This window comes from Podarcis pityusensis (assembly GCF_964106645.2).
Source record: "Podarcis pityusensis genome assembly, chromosome: 12".
In the NCBI taxonomy this organism is placed as follows: Eukaryota; Metazoa; Chordata; class Lepidosauria; order Squamata; family Lacertidae; genus Podarcis; species Podarcis pityusensis.
In genome coordinates, this window is record NC_138037.1 from 20,764,217 (window position 1) to 20,786,910 (window position 22,694).

The 22,694-nt window shown below is 47.9% G+C and overlaps 1 protein-coding gene across 4 annotated transcripts in view; it reads left to right on the plus strand.

Moving 5' to 3' along the window:
• Positions 1 to 2,259: 2,259 nt before the first annotated feature.
• The window catches only part of MKX (mohawk homeobox), a gene marked incomplete at its 3' end in the record, with an annotated part of 59,774 nt that continues 39,339 nt past the window's right edge, over positions 2,260 to 22,694 (plus strand). Inside the window, exons 1-3 of one of the 4 annotated variants that reach the window (XR_013978278.1) lie at positions 2,260 to 3,116; positions 8,776 to 9,076; positions 14,522 to 14,681. Coding sequence is in view for 3 of the 4 variants with exons in the window: in XM_080975314.1 (XP_080831440.1) it covers positions 8,892 to 9,076; positions 14,522 to 14,681 (345 nt within the window). Of the gene's footprint in view, positions 3,117 to 5,844; positions 6,124 to 8,775; positions 9,077 to 14,521; positions 14,682 to 22,694 lie in introns of those variants that run through there. The other 3 variants (XM_080975314.1, XM_080975312.1, XM_080975313.1) reach the window with 3 other exon arrangements.

Below are 22,694 nucleotides of genomic sequence, written 5' to 3' on the forward strand. Positions count from 1 at the left end.
AAATATAAATGGTACTGTGTAAATATTTGAGATCATGTAGTTCTCCAGTGAGTATACAATCTATATCACACTGAAACATTTCCCTCTTTTTTCAGGACAGAGAAAAGTTGGCATAGATGGCTTGGTTAACCTGCTCCAGCCATGTGCTTATTTTACATTTAAACACCAACCACCTGCTTTTCAATATTAACTTGCAATCTTATTTACAATACTTAAAACATAAAACAACAACCAAACCAAATAAAACAACAGAATAAATGAGGTAAAACCAGTCAGCAACAATTTATCAAATCATGTCTTCCAAAGCATAACAACATAATCCTATCCTCAGATGTAAACCACAAAGAATTCTGTGGTGCTTATTCCTGGTTAAGCTGAGTATACAACTGCAGTTTCAATTAATCATATAAGTGATTCCCCCCCCCCTTAAGTTTCTGCAAAACTGCTACTGCTGCTCGTGTTGGGGCCATTTTCCAAGACTCCAGACTACTAAGAAAGCTGCGTGTGTTAATTGGCTTACTAGGGTTTTCTGGGCTGTCAATGACTTTTTTTTTTGTAAATGGTCACAGATAATAATGTAATTATCACTATCTGTACTTTTCTGCATTTCATCTTCTTTTGACTGCACTGTTTATAACACCCAAACATACATGCAACTCCTGCAACTCAGCACAACTTTCATCATAGCTGTCAACTTTTCCCTTTTCTTGAAAGGAATCCTATTTGGAATAAGGGAATTTTCCTTTTAAAAAAGGGAACAGTTGACAGCTATGCACTTCGTGCATCCGGTGAAGTGGGCTGCAGTTCATAAAAGTTTGCCATAGTAAAGTGATGAAGTATTTAAGGTGACCCAAGAAGTTTTGTTGTTAAAGTATCGAGGCACAGGCTTCAGCAAAATTAGTGCATTGTGTGTCCTCTGTACAGACCATACCCTGGGGCAATATTTCTTATCTTGATGAGGGCAGGAACATATGTGTGCAGTGCTCCTTTGGAGCAGCACTGAATTGTATGTAAGCTTAGAATTTAAATGTGGGAGTGACGCAGTAATTGTGCCTTTGAAATCCACTTGATGCCTGATCCTGTGGAGCACACGTAAGTCTACACAGAACTGCAACCTCTTCTCTGCCTTGCTTTGTTAGGTGGTATGAAGCATGGTGAAATTGTTCTTCAGGTGATAAATGGTTTATTAGCATTCAATTTAGTGTTGATGCAGAGAATGGTCATCCGTTGCTTGGGACTAACAAGTACTTCTAATAAACAGAAACTTTTAAAGCACATTTTGAAATATGTTTAGCATATTTGTGCAGTTAGGCTCTTCTCTCTTCCCCCACCCCAAATGCCCTTTTGTGTACCCCCCTTTTGAACCTCAAGTAATTCCTGGTAAGAGGAAGAAACTGCTATATATTGCACATGTATAATAGGCTATGTTGCTGCCTAAAACAACCGTAGCTCAAAATACACATGGACTTGATGGATTCATTTAGAAGTCTGCCCTTCCCTGGGTGTTCTCTGGCCAGGTTACATATCATAAAAATGAAATAAAACAGTACAGCGTATCAGCAGCATCTAAAACCCTTTAAAATACAAGCCAGCATTAACTTAACAAAACAGTCCTGCTTCAGGCACCAACACAACAGCAGCAATACAAGATATGACTGACATATCACTTACAAGAGATTAAATCCCTTCCAAGCGCTTGTCAAAAAGTCTTCAGCTGCCAATGGAAAAGCATCAGTTTCAGGCACACCTGCGGGGATGTAGATTGATCTTTGTTGCATAAATAGATACAATTCATTATGGTTTACAAAAAAAGAAGTTGTGCATCAAGTTATGTATCAAGAAGTGATTGGCTAATGGGAAAGCAAAAGAGTAAAAGGGGAAGAAAGGTGCAGAATTTTGTTTATTCCTTTAAGACCTGGAAGTCACCTGCACAGTAAAAAGGTAAAAGGACCCCTGACCATTAGGTCCAGTCGTGCCCGACTCTGGGGTTGCGGTGCTCATCTCGCTTTATTGGCTGAGGGAGCCAGCGTACAGCTTCCGGGTCATGTGGCCAGCATGACTAAGTCACTTCTGGTGAACCAGAGAAACGCCGTTTACCTTCCCGCTGGAGCAGTACCTATTTATCTACTTGCACTTTGACGTGCTTTCGAACTGCTAGGTTGGCAGGACACCTGCACAGAAGCAGCCATAATTTCCCCAAGCATCTAGAAGTGATTTTCTTTTTCTCCAGCTTCTTCCAAGGAAGTGACAAGACCACGCAGGCTGTGGACCCTATGCAAACATGTAACTGGGAGCAAGTCTCATTGAGCATCCTGGCACTCACTTCTGAACATGTTTAGGATGGCGCTGTCAGTGACAAGGGCTTCTCCCTGGCAACGGCATCCAGATACTGCACCTGTATATTCAGAGCTTAGTCCCAGCGTATCCAATGGAACTTTGCTTACACAAATGTGGAGACCTGGGATAGTTACTTTACAAGCCGAAGCATGTTTACTCAGAAATAAATCCGGGTGAGCACAATGGATTTAGACTGCGATCCTATACATGGGGCATTTAACTTACTTCTCACTGGGCATCAGACAGGAATAGAGGTCTCCAGGCTCCTTCGAGCCCTCTGGTTTTCCTAGAAGACAATGGGGACCTTAACTTGCTTCTTACGCCCCGGGTTCTTCTTAGGGCCTTCAGGTGCATCTTGCCCTCCACTAAGCAGGAGCAGAAGGCGGCAGGCCGAGCCTGGCCCCGCTCCTCCCCCCCTCCCCTCGCCGTCCCCTTGACAGACACCGCCGCGGGCTTTCCAAGCCGGAGCTGCCCGGGAAGCTGGATACGGCAGGGGGAGGATGTTCGCAGGCTGAGCTGGCCAGAGGGGAAACATGAGAAGGCGCGGCTATTCACGTTCCGGGGCCCGGCAGCTCCTGCCTGGGCAATAAAGGCGAGCGGCGGCCGCGGTCAGAGCTTGTGGTTCAGGAGCTCGCAGGGGCTGCTGCGCGCGCTGAAAACGGGCAGCGGGAGCGGGGATGGGAGAAGGAGCGGCCGGGCAAGCGAGGAAGCGAGGAAAGCGGCAGCCCGGACCCACCTCACCTCCACCACCAGCAACGACCCTCAGCCGCAGGCGCCAGGTACAGCCCCGGGACCCTGCCTCGGGCATGGGGGGAAGGTGCGCGCGCCTCATTTGTCTGACTGAACCCGACCAAACCAAAGGACGCCGGAGGCCGGGGGGGGGGTTGACCTCTCCACCTTCCCACACTCGCTCGCGCAAGGCCAACCACCACCGCCACTGCCCCGGATACAGAGTCGTGCCCTCCTGCCCCCGCTCCTTGGTCGCGCTCCCTTCTACTCCCCTGCGTTTTGGGTCCTTAGTGGTTTTGCCCCTTTGTAAAAAGCGCCGCCGCGAGAGGGCAGCGTGCAGTTGCCCCGCGCAGGGGCGGCGGGAGCGGGCAAAGCGCTGTCGGCGCTGAGGAGCCCTGAGGGAACGCGCGCCCGCCCGTGTAACTGCGGCCCGCGACGCCTATGCTGGGCACGCGCGAAGGTAACTAGGGCGTTTTAAACTGGGTTGAAATGGCATAATTCGGCGGGAAGGAGGAGGTGCGGCCGCTTAAAGCGATTTGAAAAGAGAGAGGGACTCTCTCGGTGGTGTGTTTTAAGCGGCCCCGGAATGGTTTTGGTTTTGGTGTGGAGCCCGTTCGAGCGCGCTGGCGTTCCCAGACGCGCATCCTTCTCATTGGATACCTGCGCGGTGTCTTGTGAAAAGCGATCCATGTCATTCGGGGCGAGTCCACTTGGCGCCGCCCTGGGTTTCCGGGGCCTCTGCGACCCAAGAGAGGCGCTCGCTTGCTTGTCCCCCTTCGTGGCGCGGGCGGCGCTGCGTGGTCGGTCGCCTGCTGTCCTGCGGCGCCGGAGGAGCGGATGTGACCGGCCTGCCGATGGCGCCCCAGAGGCTTCTGCGGAGCGACGACCTTTGCGGGAAGCAGGTCTCTCTGCAGGCATCCCGGGGTCGTGGCGCTCTGCTCCTTTCCGAGTCCCCGGGAATCTGGGGCATTGGAGTTCGAGTTGTGCGCGCGCGTGTGTTTGCAAAACCCATAAATTAGGATACGCGTTGTAGGCACCGACGTGCTGTGTGTTAACGAGGAATTAGAGACGTCTGGTTGCTGCCGCTGACGCTGGTTTAAGGACCTGCTCCGCTCCCCCTTCCCGCCGCTTTTGGTTCCTATGTTTTTGTAAGAGCTCATTGAGACGCAGTTTAGTGACTGCTTTCCATCAGTCTCCTTTCCTATTATCAGCGTGGTTGAAATAGATTTCTTCTAACATCATATGTCCAAAGAGTGGGGATTCTCCCTTTTGACAACTGTGGTCCTTGCCTCGGATTCCTACGTGGTCTCTATCTACACGGCTTGTAACCAGTGGCGTAGCGTGGGGGGTGCCAGGGGGGCCGGCCGCACCGGGCGCAACATGGGCGGGGGGCGCGCTCGCACTAGCAGCTCTCTGCCCCTACTAAAATCCACGGGTTAGGGAGCCCGCGCTCGCTCGGCTTGGCGAGGAGGTCGCGGAAGGGGGAGAGCGAAGCCTTCTGCCGCGGGCAAAAAAAGGAGAGGAAGCCGGGTGGGCGGGCGGGCGGGCTGGCTGGCTGGCGGGGGTCTGGCTGCGCCTGCTGCTGCCGGTGCAGGGCAAGGCAAGCAGAGCGAGGAGGAGAGAGAGGGGAAGGGGGGGGGAGCAGCTAGGAAACGCTGCGGTGTGGAGGAGGAATCAATTAAGGAGAGAAAGCGAAAAGCCTTGGAGAAAGGGAAAAAAGGAAAGAAAAGAGGCAGCTCCAGGAGAGCGCGGGGGAAAGAGAAGCCTCGCTGCTGCTGCTGCTGCTTGGGAGAGTAAATTACTGTACTTGCCTTGCCCCGGTTAGCGGGCGCAAATTATTTGCCTTGCCCCGGGTTAGGGGGCGCAAATTACTTGCCTTGCCCCGGGTGCTGATAACCCACGCTACGCCGCTGCTTGTAACGTGGGAGCCCCCCTCTCCCCGCCCCCCCTCCTGAGCTAAACCTAAGCGACGGTGGTGTTGGACGGGGAGGGGCAGGGCGAGGCTTTTTCCTCGCAAAACAAGGATGGAAAAAGGGACCACCTTCCTACAAACGTTAGCAAGGAGCCTTCCTTACAAAGGGACAATTTCTGTGGTTGGGTGCGATCCAAAAGGCGGGCAGAAAACCCCGCGGAGCAGGATAAAGAGGCGCTTGTAGTGGGCACGCATTCGTGTACACAAAGTCACACGCTCATAGACACGCGTGTCCAGGGGGAGAGTTGGTTCTCAACACACGCGGACTTGGACTGGGGCCCTGGCGAATCCGGCAGCGCGCGCGTGTGTGCTTAGGATCTGGGCCCTGCTCGTTTTTCCTGCGCACTAGTCAAACGAGTCTGAACGACATCCTTGCAAATATTGACAGTGGCCCGTCAAGTTAATTTCTCTGGTTACTCGGACGTTTTCGGCCAAGGAAAAGCGGCCGCGCGCTGGCTGCTTGGCGGAGAAAGTGGTACTTTCTCTCATGGGGCGGGGGGGAGGCCGGGAGCAGCCCGAGGAAGAAAAGGGCCCCGATCTTGCAGGGGAGCAGGGGAGCCGCTGCTCGTGGTGCAGCTGATGGCTCGGATCCCGCCGGGCTGCGAGGTGGAAAGAAAACCCTCGGCCTAGAGGGAAAGGGAGACGCCGGGGCCAGAGCTGGGCGGCCGCATCCTGCGCAAGAATCAGGCAGCCTGCGGCGTGGATTGTGCCTGGACACAATGGTCTAGGTGTGTTAGGGTGCTATGGACGCCGGCTTGAGACGGGAAGGGAGAGGCGGACGGTCCCCTCTCCAAGTGTAAGCCAGTAGAGGAGATCTGGGAGCCACCCAAATACACCGCCGCGAGAAGGGATGCTTTGGCCCGGGGCAGACGGACTGAGGAGCGGAGCAAAGAGACGCCCCTTCGGGTGGCTGCCGGTCCGGTTCTCTGGAAGATGCCCGCCAACCATCATCTTCAATTCCTGGTCACTGCGCTCTTTCCCGTTTCGGTCTTCACAGCCACCGCAGGCGCTGGAACTCTCCAAGAGTTTGACGACTTCTCCCCGCCAGGCGCACTGCAGACAAACGGATGCCAACAGCCACAATTGTGTGTACACTATATGGTTATTACACTGTTAATCCCCCTCCTTTACGTCCCAAGAGAGGGTATCTGTTGGCCCATTTTGACAGGTGAGAAACTGAGGTCCAGTGTCTTCCTCGTCTGCATTTGAGACAGTTGTGCGCGCGCCTCCATTCCTATATTTCCTTTCACTTTTGTGCGCTATCTCCCCCCCCCCCCGTTCAGTTTGATGGCCTTCCATCAAACGGGTCCCTGAAATCTAGAGGCGGCTCATTTAAAGCACAAGTTGAATTGGGAGCCCGCTCTTCAAGTTGTGGAAGGTGTTTTTTAAGCGTTGGCTCTGTGCGCGCACGCGCTTGAAGGGTCTCAATGCATTGCAGCCTGGGTCATATGACGGAGGTTTTAGGGTCATCCGCTGGTCTAAAGCTCCGGCACCTCGCAGTTCCTCTAAGCCAGGCATAGGCAAACTCAGCCCTCCATATGTTTTGGGACTACAACTCCCGTGATCCCTAGCTAACAGGACCAGTGGTTAGGGATGATGGGAATCGTAGTCACAAAACATCTGGACGGCCGAGTTTGCCTATGCCTGCTCTGAGCACCTAATGTGTTTTTCACGAGGACGCCTTTTCACACGTTAGGCTGAAATTATCCCTTGAGCTTCCCCTGTCAAGAAGCCTGGCCCGGAGGACCTTCAGAGAGAGACAACGCTGGAGACACGTGTCGCTATCGCAGACACGCACTGCCCCTTACCAACGCGTGGCGCAAACAGCAGCAGCAAGGCGCATTTGACACCGCAGATAGAAAAAGTCCTCTCGATCTTTACGCATCTGCGGTTTAACAACCCGCTTTCAGACCTCTCGGTTGCTGCTTGTGGCACCTGCTCCTTAATAAGGGATTGGATAGGAAAGAAAAGGGATAAAGCAGAGGCTTCTTACACCTCAGTTTTGGAAAAGTCTGAGCGCCTCCACACCTCTCCAAATGATAAGCGTTTCCATCCTTCAGCTGGAACGCCTATTATAAGATACATTCGTTTAATTCCTGGTTTTCCACCCCGCTTTTTGCCCCGTTTCAACAACCCCGTTTCAATGGGTCCAGCGGTTCTGCCTGACTTTCTTCGCCCTGCCCTGGCCGGAGGGGAAACGGACCGTGGCCTCTCCTCGTTTCCAGCCCACCTTGAGTTCGGAAGCCTATGGACGCCTCAAGATCCCCGAGGAGGAAATGTTCTGCCTATGTCCTTTTTGTCGACTTTGACGTGTACGTTTGAGGCTTTGTTACAGCGGATGCTGGTTCCCCGGGGGAAACGGGACACTCCGTCTGCCCTCGCCTCAGCCAGCCAGCCTCCACCTGCCTCTCTTCCTCCTTAAAACCAGCCTAGAGGGTGACCGGGCTGCCAGCTTCCTCCTCTGTTGTCTCAGTGTTGCCCTTCAGTAGGGAAAGGAGAAGATGGAGTCAAAGTCACTGCCTGTCATTGGCTCCGCCTCTGGGCACCAGCCAACCCTGGGCTTTAAACCTCAAGGGATGCTTTTTGAAAACAAGATCCCGCCCACCCCTTCTGCATTAAAGGCAAGTGACTGTAGTTCAGTAGTAGGGCATCTGCTTCCCATGCAAAATATCCCAGGCTCAATCTCACGCAGGACTGGAACCTGGAAACTGGCTGTGTGGGACCATGCAGAAGGAGAGGGGCCAAATGGTCTGACTCGATATAAGGCAGCTTTCTAGGCTGAGAGAGGAGACAACCACGCCAACCCCAAGATCCAGGAACGCTGGAGGGTTGCAGTAAGGGTCGCTCACTCCACACCTGCTAGACCAGGGCCATCACTTAAAAACGAAGTTTAAATGGCACTTTGGACTTGGAATGGAAATGGAGGCTTGGCTTCCCACCCACCTCGCATTGCGTGTGTGCAAAACGAACTTGGATACCACTTAAATTTCGTGGGCTAAAGCTCCATTCAAGAAACGGCCGAGTTCATTTTTTTAAAGAAAGATGTCGGGGTAGTTCAGTGTGTGTGGGCAACCTTTGAGGTTGGGTCCTGACACCCCAAGCCACCCACCTGTGGCTTCCCAGATGTTGCCGGGCTCCAGCTCCCATTTGCCGCAGGCTGCGCGGTCCATGGTCAGGCATGATGGGAACTGGAGTCCAGCAAACATCTGGAGGGCCGCAGGATCCCCACCCCACCCCTTGATCTGCGGGGACCGAAATGGCTTGGGACCATAGCTGTCAACTTTTCCCTTTTCTTGCGAGCAAGCCTATTCGGAATAAGGGAATTTCCCTTTAAAAAAAGGAAAACGTTGACAGCTATGCTTGGGACCCATCGGGCTCTAAAAAGACCTTCCCTTCTTGTAAACGCATCCTCTAAGACCGAGCTCTAACAGCAGCTCTTTGGATAGTGGGTCAAAAAGCGGCGCGCTTGGAGTCCTGCTCAGGTGGGGCAGTCAGATGGGGATGCACCTTACTCCCCCCCCCCCCGTGCCTGCTGCCCCCAAACCGTGCGCCTTGGCTCTGGCGCACTGAGAAGGGAAGCGCGCTCGTTTCCGCGCCGCCCCAGCGGGCCGCTCCCCCTTCCCTTGCCAAACCCGCCGGCCTCGATCTCCTCGGCTTTCGCGTCTCCGGCGACTTCAGCTGCTTCCCCCACCCCCTCGAGTAACCCGATGCTTCTCCTCCTCCTCCTCCTCTTGCAGCGCCCGTCGAGTCCTCGGCGCCCCTGAAGCGCAAGAGCGCGCGCCTCCTTCGCCCCGGCTGACCAGACTCTCCTCAGCCCCGGCCGCCGGGCTGCCCGCGCGCCCTCCCCGCCACCATGAACACGATCGTCTTCAATAAGCTCAGCAGCCAAGTGCTCTTCGAAGACGCCGCCAAGGAAAGGGAGAGGAGCAGCAGCCGGCCTTACGCCGGGGTCTTGGACGTGTCCGCCCACCCGGAGGTCCTCATGCCTGACAGCCCGTCCATGAAAGACAACCTCAGCCTTCGACATAGGAGAACAGGGTAGGAGCCCCCAGGCCGATGGTTTGGAAGGCGAGGGGTGGGAGAGACGCAACTCTGATCATGTGGGAAGCTTTGCATTGTTGGATTAATCCTAATTATGTACCGCTTTTCAGCCGGACCTGAAAACAGTTCAGTTTCTCAAGGCAGTTCACAAATAACAATAAGCATAGGCTCTTTTTTGTTTTTTTAACAATAACCAAAAAAATGTTGCCTCGTAGGAATTCAATCAAGCCCTTACTGGCCTGACCTAGTGGCTTTGTAAAACTTCGCCCCACAAACATTCCCTTTCTGAACAGCTAGGGCACTTTAAATAGCTTTAGAGAACCCACCCTTCTTATGACGACTTGAAAACAAATCCCCATGATTTGCATTTGCCTCCATTGATGTTTGTAAGATCCTAGTCCAAAGGTTTATGTAAAATCCCGCTGTGGTGTTCAGTGAAGCTGTCTCCCAGAAAAAAAAGGTTTATGGCATTGCAGATAGTGGTGTAAAAATATTGGAGTGATTACAGACAAGTGTATCAAATTTAGGGCTTCATCCAGAAACCGGTTGCTCTCTGCATATGGTGTGAGTGTGAAAGAGAGGATTAGAGAGGGTGCTGTCTGAAAGCTAAGTAATTTAAGGGTAGATTTAAATCCAAAACATGAAATCTGGAAGCAAGTAAACTCTAGTGATAAACTTAGAATCTATAGCAAAATATTACCCATTGTAAGAGACAGGCCATGTGGTAAGCAGCAAACCACCAATGGACAGTGCAATAGACAGTAACTGAACTGACTAACAAGAGTTCATTGGATTGTGGACATACCAACAGTGACTGACAAGATTATTGCTGTCTAGAGTTCTTGCCGGGGTTTTTTAAATATACAAAATGTATTTTGCCATAGGATCCAACTCCTAGGAGCCGAGGTCCCTTTGCTCCCCCAATAAAATATTGGGGGGCCACTCCACCCCCCAGTTGATGGACATTACCATTCAAATGGTGTGTATGTGCCATGTCTTGTGATTGATGATGCAGGGTGGGGCTAGGCTGGGACCCCACCCCCAATTATTTATTCAAGTTGGCAACCCTGTATCTTGCAAAAGCATTGTTTACAGTATATTACAAAAGTTTATTAAAAGTTGCCTTCTTCCAAAGAATGGAACACAGGAGTAAGATTGTTTTGTATTAATTGCTACAACACCTATTGCATCCTTCTTCAATGTGGTGACCTCGTGTTTTGGATTACAGTTCCCTTCAGTCCCAGCCAGCAAAGACTGACACATTGGGATACAAAGTGCTTTTACCCAAGAATTCATCTACTACACACTAAGGCTGCAATCCCAACTCCACTTACCTGGGAGCAAAGCCACACTGAATTCAGTAGATACAGTTAGGATAGTGTTGAAAATACATGCCCCAAATAACCCAGTTTTACTTTGCCTGTTCAGGGACAGGCAGAAGGGAGAGGGGTGCCCCCATTTCATCTTTCAGCAGCATAATTCTAGACACTCTTGTTTTTGCATGCAAGTTCCACTGAACAAAAGGTGAGAAGCCTGAGGATAAACATGTGTAAGCTCAGGCTGCGCATCTGTAGTCAAGTGATAACTCGATAAATTTAATACGGTGCTTAAGAGATGTCCAGAATGCTAAAGACTGAAACAATATATTTTATAGCTGAGTTACCAATTTTAAAAGATTGCATCAGCTCATACTTCTAATAGCATTTCAGGTTGGCAAGAGGGTGATTGTGTTTCATCAAGATTTTATTTCCAGCTGATTCAGGCAGAATTAGATTTCAAATAAAGTGTTAGAAGGCAAAAAGCCCAAGAGGCAAAAAAAAAAAAAAAAAAAAAAAAGGTGAGAACTGGGAATTTTGGGGAGGGGGGGGGACAGATATGGAACAAGCCACAGATGTAGCCTGAGAGCAGCACCTTCTGGAAGTGATTTGGTATTACAATCTCAAGCCGCAAGTCATTAGGGTAGCAGAATGGGAGAAGGACAGATCCGACCCGTGGAAGCTATCCTGCACGGGTCCTAGTGAAATGAATCAGAGCCATGCTGTTGAGCAGCTTGAAGATATTTAAACAGGGCTTGTGTGCAACAGAACATCCAGGTGGATTATGCCTCAGCCTAAAGTGTGTGTGTGTGTGTGTGTGTGTGTGTGTAGTTTTTCTACTTTGGCCATCAAAATATCCTTGGTTGGTTCTCTGTCAGGAACAAACTTCCCATTGTATCTAATCATGTTGTGATTAGATATGAACTTGTGCATGCGGTTGTTTAGGGCACTATGGCTGAAATCCTATGCAGACTCACGTGGGTAGAAGTCCCATTGAACGATGTTTAAGACCAGGCTTGGCATTTGTTGAGATGTGCCAGAAAAACCAGCAGAAGTCTAAAAAGGTTGTTAATACCTGTCATTGGATGGACTTCTGTTGGTGTAGGAATGTGCATTCATACCATCAAGCAAAACCTTCTCCTTCACCCAGTGAAAAGTTCCAGGTACAGCTCATTATCTGGCAACAGATATCACGTCTTCCATTATGAGTGTTTTATTATCTGGAGCAGAGCTAAAATATTAATGGCCTATCATCACTGGAGTGTGAGTGAAGGCCAAATTAATTCCACTTAAGATTGGCTTGATCTTGATGTGCAAATTCCTGACATGTGAGGAAGGGTGGTGCTCTCGTGGCAACTAGACCATAAACAGATGTGCGCTTGGGAGCATTGGAGAGGAGCATGGGAAACGGACTGCTGCAACATGTTGAGTAATCCGATGTTCAGACGGCTTTAATACTAAAACAAGCTGGACTTGGATCTTCCTTTCCTGTTTTTTAAAATTCTTGTTCTAACAGTCTGTGCTGATATTAATTGTAGATAACTGGGGGGACTTGAAAGGGACAGTGGTAGAGCTTCTGTCTGGAATTTAGCTTTTTTTTTTGGTAACTCATAAGCACCCAGCAATTTTTGCAATAAGCAGTCTTCTACGGGAGGAAGGCTATGGTCAGACTGGCCCTATTTTGGCGCCTTGAAGTTCTGCAGGACCCCTGCATTTGTTACAGTTACCCCCTCCACTCCTCTGACGAGCCACGAACAAGCCCACACCTTGGGAATGATCGAAACCGATTCTGCAGCCCTCAGTGCAGGTTTGCTTGCCCAGTCTGATGCCTTCCTGGTGCTGTGGACTGCAACTCCCATCGTGGGACTCCCATCATGGTCCCAACCCTGCTGGCGAGGACTGATGGGAGTCATGGTTCAAAACATCTGGAAGATACCAGGTTGGGGAAGGCTGCTGTATACATTGCTCTGGAATGCATGCTTTGCTGCACACAGTACCCCACCCAAGAACTTGAGCCCCAAGTGGGATGAGGAGAATGCAAAGGACTGAATGCATCCCTGTGCTTCCACCTCTGGATTGGCACTTAACCGTAACCAGTAATCTGACTTTGCTGCCATTGGTCTACCAGAGCAGTTTGTGTGCAGCAGCCCAGTGCTAGGTGCACATAATGCTGGACTGATCCATTTTAACTTGGAGCTGGTATGCCGTTTGCTGTTCTTCCCATGCCTCTGTTGGTACATGCTTTCTTGTGCGCCACTGATGGAGAGCCTTGGTGACTGGGAGCAGCTGCCGAGACCACAGAACACCGGTCTTGAAAGACCTACATTGGCTCCCAGTATGTTTCCGAGCATGATTCAAAGTGTTGGTGATGATCTTTAAAGCCTTAAACGGCCTTGGCACAGTATACCTGAAGGAGCATCTCCACCTCCATCATTCTGCCCGGACACTGAGGTCCAGCGCCGAGGGCCTTCTGGTGGTTCTCTCACTGCAAGAAGTACCAGGCAGAGGGCCTTCTCAGTAGTGGCACCCGCCCTGTGGAACGCCCTCCCATCAGATGTCAAAGAGATAAACAACTATCTGACGTTTAGAAGACATCTGAAGGCAGCCCTGTTTAGGGAAGTTTTTAATGTATTTTTAATATTCTGTTGGGAGCTGCCCAGAGTGCTGGGGAAACCCAGCCAGATGGGCAGGGTATAAATAATAATAAATAATAATAAGTTGTTGTTAGTATTATTATTATTAATAATAATAATAATAATAATAATAATAATAAAAGGCAGAGTTGAAGGAATGGCCTGTGTGTGAGAGAGAGAGTTTATCAGCTGTGCTGTACTTGCTTGCTTTGACTCCTGACTTACCTTCAGCTCTCTCCCCTCCAAAGCTCACTAGGGGAATCCCCCTCAAAGTCTGCAGGCTCGCCCAACATAAAAGAAGAGGCGAAAGAGTTATTTATGTCAAATACCAAGTGTTTTCTGTTAGCAAATACTGTTTTGTCTACCTCTTTAAGAATTATTATTTTAAATGGCTCTTCCAAGGTCAGGCAGCATTTCAGCAGCTTCCTTACTCGGGGAAGGCTTGTTGTTTTCATAAGATGCTAAGAGACCATATGCAGGATCCAGAGCTGCAGTAGCAGAACAGTTCAAGTTACTGAAGCCTTCAGCTTGGCAGGTCCTCTGCCTCTGGCCCCTGAGCAACGGCCTTGCATCCCGCTTGCTTATTGCAAACAAATGCAATGCGTACGTAAATATTCCTTAATGTCATTATGGTGTTCCACGCAGGCTAGGAAAAAGAAATAGAGATGAGGCAAGTCCTTCTCAGCTTATTTGTGACCAATGAGCACCTTTGGTGGAAAAACCTGAAAAATACTTACTATGTATAATTTGCACATCCAGATTCTCGCCTATTCCTATAATGCATGAAGCAATTTAAAAGTGGGGTGGGGGTTTCCAGCAGTTTCTTTAGATCCCTGTAGAAAGAACTCTTGTCTGCTTGTGGGCTTCTCAGAGATGTTTGGAGACATCTGGACCAGATGGACTTTTGGTCTGATCGGCCAGGTTCTTTATGTTGCTTTCAACGGTTGCTGGAAATAGTGTATAGTGGTAAGGATATCTGGGAGCTGCAAGTACTAACAGACACTAACTAAAAGGCACTGAAATCCTGGGAGCAAGTCCTATTGAACACAGTGGGATTCACGTCTGAATCAACAGGGAGAAGGTTTCACTCCGCATTTAGCTAAAGTCAGATCTGCTCCACTGAGAGCTATGGAACTGAAGTGGTTCATAATTAAGGGCCTATCTGCACTATATATTTAAAGCAGTATCATGCCACTTCAAACAGGCCTTCAGGTGCCCTCTACCAGAGTTAAGTAAGCACAGGACTTTTACTGCATTTATCTCTTTTTCTCCATCATCTTTTTCCATTTGGCATGGAGGATACCCCCACCCCAAGACATTCCCCTTCACAAATCCCCCATTTCCCCACCCTGCATCTGATTTGGAGTTTGACTGCCTAGTGATTTTGTGCTATGGTACTGAAAGTAAGGAAGATAGGAAACAAAAGGGCATGCTGACAGGCCCACCTGGCTATAATCTTCTCAAACCTACCTCTTTCTCCTTGCACTGTACAGTACCCGACAGAACAGTGGGAAAGTGAGGCACAAGCGCCAGGCATTGCAGGACATGGCACGGCCGCTAAAGCAGTGGTTGTACAAGCACCGAGACAACCCATACCCCACTAAGACTGAGAAGATCTTGCTGGCTCTTGGCTCCCAGATGACTTTGGTGCAGGTAAGAATGAGCTATGCCCCGTTACCTGTGTGATTCGCACCATCTCTGAAGATGGGCTGGCCTGGTTGCCCCACTTGTACTGAGCATCTTCAGGCTAAACTAGGTGTGATTGCAGCAGTTCTGTGTGTTTTTAAACCAAGGTGTGACATAATTGCATGGGAGGCATCTCCCTATATCCCACTGCCCAAACTACGTCCTCCTCGGCCAGGCTCAGATTTTGGAAGGGAGCTCAGGTGGGAGAAACATATATTGGGTGGAGGATCAGGAAAGGTGAGTCACAGCAGCTTTCGGCTCCCTTTGCAGGATGTCGGTTTGCCAGAACAAAGGGATGTCTTGGGAAAGGAGCAGGCTCTCTCTTCCAGTGGTTTGCCTCTTCGTCCAGGCCCTTTTCTCCCAACCCAGCTCACTTCTCGTTTCAGATAAGAGAGACTGCAAGAAGGCCAGTTATATGAAGGGAAAGGCTTGTTACCCAGAGACAGCCCTACCTTTAAGCAGAGTGAGATGACCAACTTAGATGGCAGCAAGGCCTTGGGAGGAGAAATTGGTTTGTGTGTATCACGTGGCCTCTCTTCCCTAGGCTAACCTGCTGCCTTCAGGTGCAATGGAGGCTGCTCCCTCATCTCCAACGTTGAAGGAAGATGCAACAGAGAGGTTGTAGCTCAGTGGTGGAGCACCTGCAGAAGGTCCCAGGCTCAGTCCCCAACATCTCCAGGTTGGGCTGGGAGAGACCCCTGCCTGAAATCCTGGAGAGCTGCTGCCAGTCAGTGTTGACATTACTAGACTAGATGGGACAATGTTTTTACTGTGTATAAGACAGCTTCTTATATCACCCATGTAAACCCACACAACTGCTCCAATCTGCAGAACTGGCATTGTTACAGATTCCACGTAAAAACTGCTCTGCATTTTTAAGAAATCAGTGTTTCAGTCCTGCAGTACCCACACTTTGCGACTCCCTGCTTATTGACGCCAGGCAGGCAGCTTCCTCCACTCTTTCCAGTGCCTGCTAAAAACATTTTTGTTTTGGCAAGCCTATCCAGACATGTAAAAGGTTGGCATATGTTTTAATCTGGGTTTTAGCCTATCGTTTGACTGGTTTTTTAATGTTTCGAATAGTTATTTTAATCCAAATTTTATGGGTTTCTTCTTTGTGTAAACCACTTTGAGGTTTTATTACAATCAAGGTTCTGTACATGAAATGGGGAGCACCAACTTATCCTTTGCTTCAGGCAGCAAAATTTCTTGGGGGAGTCCTGACAGTGCCTGGTACCCCCACACCCCTTTTAAAGCCAAAGATTGAGGGGTTCCTGGAGGACAAAATTGCCTTCCGCAACTAGGTAATGATAGCACAAAGTTCATGGCAGCCTTTCTGGAACACCCTTCGCAAAACACTGTCCAGCCTCCATTCATTTTAGGAGAACTTGGGTTAGAGAGCACTTAAGGGCCAAAGTTTTTTGAACCGTGCCTTCTTGACTTCTCAGGGATTATGTTCTTCAGAAATAAAATGGCATGTTTGGTAAAAGAACACTTCCTTTGTTGTCTGCAGATCTGTCTTGGTTGACGTGTAGTCCAAAAGCAAAAAATAATAATATTAAAATAATAATAATCCAGATGCTCCTTCCACACTTTGCCCAGAAATGCTCTCACATCTGCATGAAAACACATCATTCAAGGGAAAGGAAAGAATGAAGTTGTGGTCCAGAGCAGATTACTGCTTACAAAGAACCGATCCTCCGAGACACACGGGCAGGGGCACTATCACAAATCACACCAGAGTGATTGCAGAACAGCCCCACTGCAGTCAAACTGACTCAGATTGACAGTGATGTATCTGTGAGAACTGGGTCATGTTTTCACATCTACTTGGAAAAAATTGTTTCTTGTTCCCAAAAGCTGCACACTCCAGATTATCAAATAGTACTGCATAGCTGGCTTTAATCTAGCACCACACAGTGCCAGAACATTTCTGGAGGAGACCAAAATAAAATGTGTTTTCCTGATTTGTATTTCCTAGGCTTACATTCCTGAAGCTTAGATTGGCCTCCTCCTTTTCACATCAATCTGTCCAATTCCTTAACACTTGCTGGGTTCCTTTTATTCAGTCCTGCTGTCCTTGTGTTTGAGCCATAGCTTTATGTTAAGTTGTTCTGTCAAGCCTTCCCTTCATCACAGTATCTTTGTTTGTTCCATGCATACCACTTCAAGAAGTGTTTGCTAAAAGCTGGGCAGCCAACCAGTTAGTTTTTAGCTAATTAACTGGTTACACCTGCGCATATTCGCATATAAAGAAAAAATATAGTTTTAATATTTAGAGACTGTGAGTGTGGTCTTCAGGGACATTTCCACTTCTGCCTTGCGCAGGACAAAGTTACTCAGATAATAGGGTGGCTGCTTAGACATGGATAAATGCCACAACAAAAAATTGCAAGAGGATGCAGATTGTGTAACATCTGTATATGGTAATTTATATGGGTCGTGTGCAAATAAATAAATCTACTACTGCAAGGGCCTTCGGCTGTGCAAAGGAAATTCCTCTCCTTGTGCCTGGTGACACCGAAATTGGTTACAGGGTTTCCCCCAGTCCTCTGAGGCACATTTGGGGAGGGCATCTGGAAAGGGAGAAGTTAGGATGTGCAAGCAGAAAGCCTTGGGCTAGCGGATCTATTTAGATACTGCCCTGCACATAGATCCAAACTTAGAAGTGATTACTGTAAATTAAATAGATATGCAATACATCTTCCCGTAGTGGAGAATCATAGAAATGTAGAATTGGAAGGAACCCCAGGGGTCATCTAATCCAAACCCCTGCAATGCAGGAATCACAGCTAAATTGCATGTGTTTCTTTCATGTAATACATGCATGCAGAAAATGAGATTCCCGGTGCGTACTACTGTTGTTCCCGATACAACATTGTGACCAGGTGACCTGTGTGCCTACTCAGTCTGCCATCCAGGTGTTAACCATTGATGGTCAATTTCAAGGCCTTTTCTGCTCTCCCTTCTAGTGTCACTTTATCATTAAAGCAGACCTGGACTGCACAGGCCTTCAAAGCGAGCAAGGCCTTCAAACAGCGAACATTATCTGACAACCCTTCAAATGGAGGACTTGTCATCCATCAGCTAGGATGCAAGGCCACCCTTTCTTTACAATGTAGCTTGTCTTGTTATTGCATTATGGTGGCTTTTAAAAACTGCTTAACTGGGGAAATGTTTCTAGTCAAATCAAGAGGTGTTGAATCAATTAAATGTAGTAAGCCTACTTAAAAGATGCGCTCTCCTCTCACCCTGCCTGTGGCCTCGCCTCTCTTCTTCTGTGCTGAGTACTTTTGGCTGTTTCCTCTGTCCATATCATCCCTGCATCCCCAAGGTTTTTATTTTTTGTCTTCTGCTTTCTTAACTCTTGCTTCAGTTCCATCTACATTAACACACATACATACAAAACCAGTTCTCATGCACCAAGGAAAATCCTACAGAAATTTAAAATAGTGTTTCACACTTCCCTGAGTAGAGGAAGTTTTACAGTTAGGGAGGTGTGTGTGTATGTTTATGAGGAATCATAGAGTCATACAATTGGGAGGATCATCTACCATGGCCTTTCTCAACCTGTGGGTCCCCAGATGATGTTGAACTACAACTCCCATGACCCCTAGCTAGCAAGGCCAGAGCTCAGGGATGATGGGAGTTGTAGTCCAACAACATCTGGAGACCCATAGGTTGAGAACCGCTGATCTAGCACAACCCTCTGTAATGCAGCTGTCCCGTGTGGGGATCGATCCTGCAATCTTGACATTATCTGCACCACACTCCAACCAACTGAGCTATCCAGGCCCCCGAGGAAGTGCTGTACTAGAGACCTATGTTTGCATGGCATATTTGCAGTATCAATTTCTTTTAACTGTACAAGCCCGGAAAGGGGGACTAGGCAAGCACGCAGACAAGTGCTTAGCTGTAAAAATGCCATCAGTTCTCCCAAAACCAACAGTGTGCCTTTTGGAAGACCCCCTGGTTCCTTTTTCACCAGCCAAATGTAAAAAATTTTTGGCTCCTGTTGGCTCTCAAATTGTTTCGCTTAGCCCCAGCCAAGTAGATGGAAGGAGTCCCGTGGCCACTAGCCACCAACTGCATGACTTGGTCCACTTAGTGGGGTGTGGAAACCTGGCCAGTGGGCAAAGGGAGAGGTGGGGGGTGGTGATGTGTCCTATTTTATATAGGACAGTCCTCTGCTGTGCAGCCCAAGTCTGGTTTAAAGATGAAGTACTATAAGAAGCTCCTGCCAACCTAGCAGTTTGACAGCACATCAAAGTCCCGCTCCAGTGGGAAGGTAAATGGCATTTCCATGCGCTGCTCTGGTTCGCCAGAAGCAGCTTAGTCATGCTGGCCACATGACCAGCTGTACACCGGCTCCCTCGGCCAATAAAGCGAGATGAGCGCCGCAACCCCAGAGTCGTCCGCGACTGGACCTAATGATCAGGGGTCCCTTTACCTTTACTATAAGAAGAGAGCAAGAGGGCCCTTGAAGTTGCCAATCAGTAGTTAGCACCACCTGGGCTGAGCAGTCACCTGGTCAGTTTTCTCAACTGTAGGGAGGTGCACTGTATTTCTATTTAAATTATAGGAATTTGCGCCAACTCAATTGGCATATGCACAGAGAGGTCATCAATTTTGGTGATGCTCTCATTTATTTATTTTTTGGCAATGTGTTAAGTGGACACTTTAGGTGCAGACCACATGGCAGAGGACAAAACAAAAGGCAAAGGCATTCTGCAGCTTCCTAATTTGTCTTCAGTGCTACAAACCTGGCTGAGAGTAGGAAATTTTTTTTCAAGAGGGGCAAATGGCCTGTACAGAAGAGTTTGGTGGGTCCCGGGGTAGATGGCCAATAGCACACAGGCTGATGGGATGCCCGATATATGTTGTCTATTCCTGTGGAAGCTGATTCTTTGGTGGAAAGGAAATTTGTAAGGGCCCCAGGCCTCTAGAGAAGACTTGGGAAAAGAACCACTCAGCCTAAACGTAGTAGGCTGAATGCTGATTATATTCATGCAACCCTAGCAAAGCCAATGGAGCAGTATGTAGTACAAGTTATTAGCTGCCAGCCCTCCCGTTTTGCTTTAGAGTTCGAAACTTTATACTCCTGAAACTAGCAGAACTGGAACAGGAAGCCAGATCCGTCTAAAAGCCACAGCCTATATTTATCTCGCCAATTAGCCTCCAATTTGGAGGCTAGCAATTTGTCCTGCTAATTTGCAATGAATATGTCATGTTTTCATTTGCCCTATTCCCGTAGGGGTGGATTTATTTTATTTTAAATTTGGGTTTAGCCATTCCTATGAATTTAAGGGGGGGGGGGGGAATGAAGGAACATTCTTTCCAGAAGGGGAAATATGAATGGCTTTATTGTTGAATATGAAGTTATTTGCCACAGTATGACTAATGGACTGGTTCTGGCTTGCTAAGGATCATGCAATATTCAGGTTTTCACATTCATATATAGGATGCAACTTACTCTGAAAGGGGGAGTATTTTAAGTTACAGTCCCCTTCTTGATTATTAACAATGTGTAGTATGGGATGATAATTATAATTCAACCAAAGAAGATAAAGATAGGCACATTATTTTGCTGTTTTGGAAAATGGGGCTGCCACTTTTAAATGAAACCAAGCCCAGGAAACACATTTGCTGAATGGAAACACTTTATAGGAGTAACTAGCAGGAACTAAGGAGTTGTAAGTAATTTTTCTTTTACAATTTTTTATTAGTTTTTACAATTTACATTTATATTCAAATAGTATTCATAATAATCATATGCATAAAAGATTCCCTGAATCCTTGAACTTCCCTCTACCCCTCCATGGGTTCCATTTACATTCCCTTTTTCTTTTACTACATCTTACAAGTTCTCCATTTTCTTGAAATTCCCTATTTTCCCACAGTTCTTGTTACAAGTGTTGTTACAATCCTGCCAAAGTTTTTAGTTGTTTACAGTGTTCTCCAAGATAAAATTATTTTTTAAAAAAAATTCGCATTCCTTAGTAAAGTTTCTATCTTCTTGATTTCTGATCTTCCTGGTCAGGAGTTGTAGGTAATTTCTATTCCCTTAGTTTAGTCACATCTCCCTAACCTGAAAAGCACGACACACATTTCTGTGCGCACACCCACTTACTTACTTATATCCTGCCATTCTTCCATGATGAAACTCAAGTTGGTATTACATTGGATTCTTGGGTGGAGATCTTCCATACAGGCACTAATCGAACCTGAGGCTGCTCAGCTTCAGCAAAGTGGCTGCATCACATGCCTTTAGGCTGGGGGTAGCCAATATGGCGCCAGACTACAGCTTCCACCAACTTTGACCATTAGCCATTCTGGCTGCCGCTGATGGGCATTTTAGTCCAACAAACATCTGGAGGGCACCATGTTCACTACCCCTGCATCTTGGGCATATGCCTTGCTGTTTAAGAAACCGTGTGTGGAAATGGCTACTGAGTGTTTGCTTCCCAGGCCCGGAAAGCCCCATTCTGGGAGTGAGGGCTGCATGCCCAATTATTTGTGTGAGAAGAGAGCAGGCAGCTGAATCCATCCCTTTCTTCCCCCTTTCCCAACTAGATGATTGGTGCTACAGCCAGCTATCTGACTGTGCTGCTGTGGGTCTGGAACTATATACAACAACCCACTGCTGATTTTGCATGATGCTGGGTTATGGCCAACTAAGATGAGACATATTAGTCTGTCACATTATATAATAGGGATATATTTCATGCTTCAGCTGTCCTTGTTGGCCAGGGGGCTGTTGTTTTTTTCTTTGGGGGATTGTCAAAACTTGGCTGTTTACTAACAGTTGCTACTCTTCAGGATATAGTTCCCTCCTTGGGGGCTCTGGAACCCATAGAGAAGTTTGATCCCCCAACCTAAAATGATTGGGTATTCTTGTTTTTAACAGCTATCTTATTTTATTTGTGAGATTTTTCATTCTCCTGGAATGCTTCAAAGAGGAGCTGTTCATATTCGCATGAATAATGCTTGCGGTTGACATGGAAATGTTGAGAGTGCGGTGTTTGCTGCTGGCCTTTTCAACCAAATAGTAGCACACGCACATAAATCACACTCGTTTTTATTGCTTGTTGTAAAGAGCTCTGTGGATAATACCCTACTTTCTGTTGTTGCACGTGGCAGTCTGATAAGGCCAAGGTATGCTTCCGTGCTGCTCTTTGGCAAGCGAATGCATTGCCTTTGACAACTGCTGCAGACATTAAAAGTCTCCCACTGGGATGCTGAGCATATGAATGGTCTTAGACAGAGTCGGAAAGCTGGTCAGTCTGCCTGGTGTCAGACGGTGCTTGTGACTTCCAGATTACAGGGTCTTGTGCTAGCCTCACAATCCTCTCTGTCAGATGTATGAATTGCATACCCTATGACATTCCTCATATGAAAATAGGAGCATTTCTCACTTGCCCCCCATCCCTCCCCCACGCAGAGCATTTCCTATCTGAAGAAGGGCGAGTTCCACCACTACTACACCATCATCATCATTTTTTATTTGTATGCCGCCTTTCCACAGCTAAAAAACAATGCTCAAGGCAGCTTACAGCATAACAAGATTTACATAATTACAAAAGTCATAAACAATAAATAAACCATATAAAAAATGGGAAACAATTTCCATATAAATCAAAATCTAAAACTAAGAATACAGCATTAATATCACAGTTTAAAATGACATACATAAAAAATAGCAGCAATTTAAACAAAAACAAAACAATGAGGCACATCCTCCATCGTACTGAGAAAACCCCCTAATTCCAGTTTTACTCTATTCTTTGGTGGATGTGCAAAAAGAAAAACACACTCCAATAAACACATTTTAGAAAGGGGCAAGATCAGAATGGATGCACAAAGTATTCTTATTTTTATATCGAGACTCTTTGCGCTCCGCTCCTCCTTGCTTGCTCTCCAGCAGCCGCTACAAGTTGCCCAGGGCCAAGGAGAGGTAACGGGATGCTCCTTCCCCATCGC